The sequence below is a fragment of the Aegilops tauschii genome, chromosome 6, assembly GCF_002575655.3.
Source record: "Aegilops tauschii subsp. strangulata cultivar AL8/78 chromosome 6, Aet v6.0, whole genome shotgun sequence".
Taxonomy (NCBI): domain Eukaryota; kingdom Viridiplantae; phylum Streptophyta; class Magnoliopsida; order Poales; family Poaceae; genus Aegilops; species Aegilops tauschii.
In genome coordinates this window covers 135800997-135807939 of record NC_053040.3, presented here as the reverse complement: position 1 = coordinate 135807939, position 6943 = coordinate 135800997, and the positions used below count along the sequence as shown (strand labels likewise).

The 6943-nt window shown below is 44.6% G+C and overlaps 1 protein-coding gene across 1 annotated transcript; it reads right to left on the bottom strand.

Moving 5' to 3' along the window:
• Window positions 1-4856: 4856 nt before the first annotated feature.
• Window positions 4857-6280, bottom strand: LOC109740388 (probable F-box protein At4g22030). The gene has a single exon (XM_020299441.3). The coding sequence runs from the start codon at window positions 6278-6280 to the stop codon at window positions 4973-4975; it is 1308 nt and encodes a 435-aa protein (XP_020155030.1). The 3' UTR covers window positions 4857-4972.
• Window positions 6281-6943: the final 663 nt, after the last annotated feature.

The window sequence follows — 6943 nt, the reverse complement described above, 5'->3', positions numbered from 1 at the left end:
CATTGAATCTACGCATAGACCTAGCTCTGATACCACTATTGGGAAACATAGTAACAATTCAAAATTTTCCTACGTGTCACCAAGATCAATCTAGGAGATGCTAGCAATGAGAGAGAGGGAGTGCATCTTCATGCCCTTGAAGATCGCTAAGCGGAAGCGTTACAAGAACGCGGTTGATGGAGTCATACTCGCGGCGATTCAAATCGCGGAAGATCCGATCCAAGCGCCGAACGGACGGCGCCCCTGCGTTCAACACACGTACAACCCGGGGACGTCTCCTCCTTCTTGATCCAGCAAGGGGAGAGGAGAAGTTGAGGGAGAACTCCGGCAGCACGACAGCGTGGTGGTGGTGTAGCTCGTGGTTCTCCGGTAGGGCTTCGCCAAGCTAAACGGAGGAGGAGGAGGTGTAGGAGGAGGGAGGGTTGCGCCAGGGGAAGGGGTACGGCTTCTCTCCCACCCCTCACTATATATAGGGGGAAGGGGAGAGGGGGAGGCGCCCTAGGGTTTCCCCTAGGGGGCGGCGGCCAGGGCAGATTGGATCTCCCTAGGAAAACCCTAGGGAGACTTGCCCCCCAAGCCAAGCCAGGTGGAGGCTTGCCTCCCGAGTCAGGTGGAGGCGCCCCACCTCCCCAAGCAACATGGAAAAGGGTGTGGGGGCGCACAACCCCTTAGTGGGCTGGTTTCCCCCCTCCCCTTGGCCCATGAGGCCCTGCAACACTTGCCGGGCCCCCGAAACACCTTTCGGTCATGCTGGCCATAACCTGGTATCCCCAGAACACTTCCGGACTCCAATACCCTTCTCCAATATACCGATCTTCACCTCCGGACCATTCCGGAATTCCTTGTCACGTCCGGGATCTTATCCGGGACTCCGAACAACCTTCGGTAACCACATACTATTTCCCATAACAACTCTAGCGTCACCGAACCTTAAGTGTGTAGACCCTACGGGGTCGGGAACCATGCAGACATGACCGAGACACCTCTTCGGTCAATAACCAATAGCGGGATCTGGATACCCATATTGGTTTCCACATGTTCCACGATGATCTCATCGGATGAACCACGATGTCGGGGATTCAATCAATCCCGTATACAATTCCCTTTGTCCATCGGTATGTTACTTGCCCGAGATTCGATCGTCGGTATCCCCATACCTCGTTCAATCTCGTTACCAGCAAGTCTCTTTACTCGTTCCGTAACGCATGATCCCGTGGCTAACTCATTAGTCACATTGAGCTCATTATGATGATGCATTACCGAGTGGGCTCAGAGATTCCTCTCCGTCATACGGAGTGACAAATCCCAGCCTCGATTCGTGCCAACCCAACAGACACTTTCGGAGATACCTGTAGTGCACCTTTATAGTCACCCAGTTACGTTGTGACGTTTGATACACCCAAAGCATTCCTGCGGTATCCGGGAGTTGCACAATTTCATGGTCTAAGGAAATGATACTTGACATTAGAAAAGCTTTAGCAAACGAACTACACGATCTTGTGCTATGCTTAGGATTGGGTCTTGTCCATCACATCATTCTCCTAATGATGTGATCCCGTTATCAACGACATCCAATGTCCATGGCCAGGAAACCACAACCATCTGTTGATCAACGAGCTAGTCAACTAGAGGCTTACTAGGGACATGTTGTGGTCTATGTATTCACACATGTATTACGTTTCCAGTTAATACAATTATAGCATGAACAATAGACAATTATCATGAACAAGGAAATATAATAATAACTATTTTATTATTTTCTTTAGGGCATATTTCCAACAGTTTCCCACTTGCACTAGAGTCAATAATCTAGTTCACATTGTGACACCGGAAAGAAAATCGCCCCAACATGCGTTTCTGGGCCACGACCCACGCACACATTGTAGGTTTTGTGTCCAGGACCTTGCGGATTTTAGGATTATGTTCTTGCATATTCATTTATATGGATCAAATGAGTTTGTGTTGGTGTTTTTTGTTGATTTTGTTGATGTGATTGGTTGTGACTTTGGAGTTATGCTTTGATGTTCTATTGAAAATTTTGTGTTGAACGATGTGTACTGTTAGGTGGTTATTCACAGCCGAAGTACGTCTTCTTTTTCTTCATCATGCGTGAGATAAGAGGTTTTTTTTTGAAATCTTTAGCTACTTTTCAGTCAGCTGACTTTTCATGTTATGGTCCGTCGATTTTCTGTTCGTTGGATGCACTTTGAGATCTGTGTTGTTTTCATTTTTTCTGTTTAGTTATGTTGTTGGGTTGGGCTGTGTGGAATCGATTGACCCCTATTTTGGGTCAGTCGAATTGCTTCTTGGGCTCGTTTTCGTTCTTCTGGGTTGCGTTTTTCTTTTTCCTTTTTTTCTTTTCTTCATTGGTTATTTTTTATTTTTGTGGGTTTTTGGCTGAGTGTAATTATATACATACAAGTACCATATAATATGTGCCAAAATTTCATGATTATATGATTATTTTGCGTATTATGATAAAGTGCAATTTCAGTGCAAAGTTGTGCGCAGATTTTTTTTATTTTCTCTCTTAAAGCAAATACCGACGCCACTATTTCATTCTTTTTCAGAAAATATCATTATTTTGATATTAGTTATCTGTACTTCATTACTTTAAGGCTAATACCAATGCTGCTATTCATTTGTTCTAGATTTTGTTTTTGCAAAAGTTCCACTTTTATATGCTTATTCTTTCATATTTTCAAACATCGCAATTTTTATGTATATTTCGTGCAAATGTTGTCAGTGTTTTTAGATTATTTTTCCCATTGTTTTGTTCTTAAATGGCAATACCAATGCCACATATTCATTCTTTCTTTTGTGGGTATTTTTGGTTTATTTTTTATTCTAGTTTTCTGTTTGTATGTATTTTCCCCTTCCTTTTTTCTTTCCTTTTATTGGTTATTTTTTGGTTTTTGTGTGTTTTAGCTTTTATTTTTTGTTTCTTTGTTGAGTTTTCATTTTTCTTATGCGTATTCTTGGATGTTGAGTGTGTGTAAATATTTGCACACGAGTACTGCATGTATACATTATATTAGAGTATGGAAATTTCACTACTATATGTTTCTTCTTACATATTATAAAAGATGCAATTTTTGTACTAATCTTGACGAATTTTTAGTTTTAAGTTTTTATTTCACTTTCTCTCTTATTTTAAGGGTAATACCAATGACACTAATTCAATCCTTCTTTGAAACTTATTTTTATGTAAATTTTACTAGTATATGTTAGTTCTTGCATAGCTATAAAAAGTGCAATTTATGTGTAAATTATGTGCGAATTTTATCATGATTTATGTTTTCATTCCTTTCTTCTTAAAGGGTGGTACCAATGCCACTACTTCGTTCTTTTTTAGAACATATAATATTTCTGTTTGTTTAAATAAGTATACACGCAAGTACTATACAACATGTGTGTAAATTATAGTAGAGTGCGAAATTGCAATATTATATGTTCGTTGTTTACATGTTAGTAAAAGTGCAATTTCAGTGCAAACTTGTGTGCAATTTTTTTATCTGTTTCTTTTTTTCTTAAAGGGGTTCATTATTGCCTAGAAAACTTTATTATTTTGATTTAGTTTTAGTTTTTTTTCATTTTCATTCTTCTTAAAGGGTTTCATTCTTCCATAGAAAAATTCATTATTTTGATTTTGATTTTGTTTTTATTTTATTTCATTTTCTTTCTTTAGAGGTAATACGGATATCTTTCCACTATTATATGCTTATTCGCACATATTATAAGAAAAGCAATTTATGTATAAACTGCGTGCAAATTTTGTCATTTTTTATTTTCTTCTTCTTAAAAGAGAATACTAATGCCGCTAATTCATTATTTCTTAGACAACTTCTCTTTTGATTTTTTCTGTGTGTAAGTATATATGCAAGTACTATACAATATGTGTGTAAACTATAGTAAACTGTGAAAATTGCACTATTATTTTTCTTTTTCTTTATTTCTAGAAAAGCTTGTTATTTTGGTTCGGTTTTATTTCTTTTCCTTTTATTCTTTAATGTTAATACTGTTGCAACTAATTCATCCCTTCTTAGGAGTTTTCCTTTTCTTTGAAGATACCACTATTATATGCTTATTTTTGCGCGTTATAAAAAAAAAAATTTGTGTGTAAATTGTGTGCAATTTTTGTCATTTATTTTATTATTTTTCTTTTTCTTTCTTCTTTAATGGTAATACCAATGACACAATTTCTTTTGCTTTTTTTGTTTACATACATATGCGTACATACATATATACGTCGACGGGGGTATATATATGGAGTTGTCTTCCGTCTATGCATGCATCTTTAAACAGCAATTAAGTTGCTTAGGCATTGACGCGACAACATGCAGGAGAATGGTCGTTGCATACATCAGCTCTTACGGCTGCGGCGTTACTCAACCAATGGTCACGGCCCCCAAAAATCATAAACATGCAAAAAATGACTCAAGTATTATGGTCAGTCGATTGACGTCCAGTCGCTCCCTTTTTTGAAGCCTATGAAGATAGTCAAGTTCGTGTAGGTATACGGGTGGCGGTGTCGCTATTCTGATCTGGCTGCAGTCTTTCTACCGAAGTCTTGACAGTATTTCATGTTGCAAAGATTGATACCACAAAGAAGACGATTCTTAAAATCTCAATGTGATTCCTAGTTATATGAATTATTTTGCAATTTTCTAGACCTGTCATCCAAAGCATTGTATCTATAATTTTGTTGAGTTCGAATACAGTTCAGTCATTCTAAAAAAATCAAAGAAAAATCATCATACGAAAATGACAACCAAGGTAAAGACAATTCAGACATATGAAAAATAGCAAAAACTATAAGAAACATGAGAAATAATTTCTCGGCCAAGAGTCTCAGTTTTCCTTTATTTTGAGTTTGAGTTCCATTTTATGTTTATTTCATTAAACAACCAACAAATATGTCATCCTATTTAACTCCAGTTCCACAAAGTCACCACTACACCATCATTACTACCTAGAAAAGTTCCCCGGCAAAATTCCTGATGTCCTCGTCCCTGAACGACGGCGAGGCCATCTCCTTGAACTGCCTGAGGTCAGACGGGCTCCGGCCAAGCTGCAGCGCCACTTTGGTCTCAAACAATTCGCCGTTCTCCCTCTGCTCGAGGTTGGCTTCGTCGAGGTTGTCGTCGATGTCGTCCTGGATCTTTCGGTAGAGCCCCGTGACGTTGCGGCACAGCTCGAACACCATGCCCACCTGCCCGCCGTGCTCCACCGTGTTCACCGCCGCGGCCAGAGCGCCGCCGAGGACCGCCGCCCCGGACGCCCAAGACGTCCCGGCGTCGCCGGACCCAATGAACGTTGCGGCGATCGCGGCTGTGCGGGCCAGCGCCGGGCCGGCAACTGCGAGGCCTCTGTTAAGTTTCAGCACCGCCTTACCGAATGACAGGTACTCCTGCTCGTCCTTGACCTTGAGCACCCGTGCGATGCCTCTCATCTCCTCTTCCAGTTCCCGGGCCCAGCCGTTGTCGCCGGCCACGGAAGCTCGCCGGGCGCCATGTCTGGTGTTGGACGACGCGCTCCGACGAGCCGGGTTCTTCTCCGGCCACCAGCGCGCGGGCTCGACGGTGTTGGGGAACTTCTCCAGCATGCCGGGGAGCAGCGGAAGCGGGTGGGCGGCGTCGAGTGCGAGGACCCGGTCCATGGCCTCCAGGAAGAAGTCGTCCTTGGTCGCCGCCGACGCGCCGAGCGCGAGCGTTGCGCGGACGTCGCGCTCGAGCTGCCTCCACAGCCTCGTGGCGTTGCGCTGCTCCTCGGCGAGCTGTGAGGGCTGGATCTTGTTGACCGCCGCCATCGTGACAGCCGCCGATGCCAGGAGCACCCCCGCGGACGCCTTGAGCGCGAGCAGGCTCGTCGACGCCGGCGCGAGCGCGGCCATGACGCAGGCGGCGAGCGCGAGGGAGTTGGTGGAGTGGAGCAGCAGGTGGTTCCAGTTGTCCCGCTGCCTGCTGATGATGTCGTGCATCTGGACCCGGTCCGCCGCCGCCTCCGCGACCGCGTGGAGCTTCTCCACCTCCGCCGGGCCGTCGTCCCCCGTTGTGATCCCGCCGCTGTCCTCGGCGCCCGCAACGGGGTCTGCCCGGCCGAGCGTAAGCTCGTCGGTGCTGCTCACCAGCTGCCGCTGGTCGGACGTGGTGGTGCTGGTGCTGTTGCTTCCGACGCCGCGCAGGCTCGCCCGGCAGCACAACCCACTCCGGCCACGCGACCGCGACTTGGCCGGCAGTACGAGGCTGCTGCCGGCCAGCTGCCGCACGACACTTGCCATCTGCGCCCTGTCACGTAGTCTGTCCCAATGACACGCAACTCTGCCCCTTTTGATGTCCACTCTGATGATGCGTGCTCGTTCTTCTCCATGCTCGTCCAAGGTGTGCTTATATATTTGCTGATCGCGCGCGCGAGAGAGGACATGATCAGGGGGACAGGAGCCGAGGAGGAGAGTCTTGTTGACGAGGGCGAACCGTCACGCTTGGCTGGGCTCGGTCGACAAACGCGCCATCAGGCTCTTCAAATCTGGAATAGTTTTGGGTGCTGGCTGGGTCTATGTCTTGAACCATTACCATGACCGGGCATGGCAGGCTATGTTTGTTCCGTACCATGCCACATCACCAGGTATATGAAAAAAAAAATGAAAAGTACAAACTTATTGCCCAGTTCAGAGGATCGACTTGCCTTTTTTGCAATGAGAATGAAACGGTGCAACATTTGCTGTTTGATTGTATTGTTGCAAAAATAGTTTAGGAAGTTGTCTCTGTCTGTTTGGAATGCCCTTTCTTTACCAGTTTTTGTGATGTTATTGCTTTGTGGCAAAAATGTAAAAAGAAGCCTGTGCTGAATTTGTAGTGGCTGCATCCTTATGGAGCCTTTGAAAACTAAGAAATGAATTCTGCTTTCAGGGCCGCACTTGGAGAAATTCCGCATGTGTTCTTGT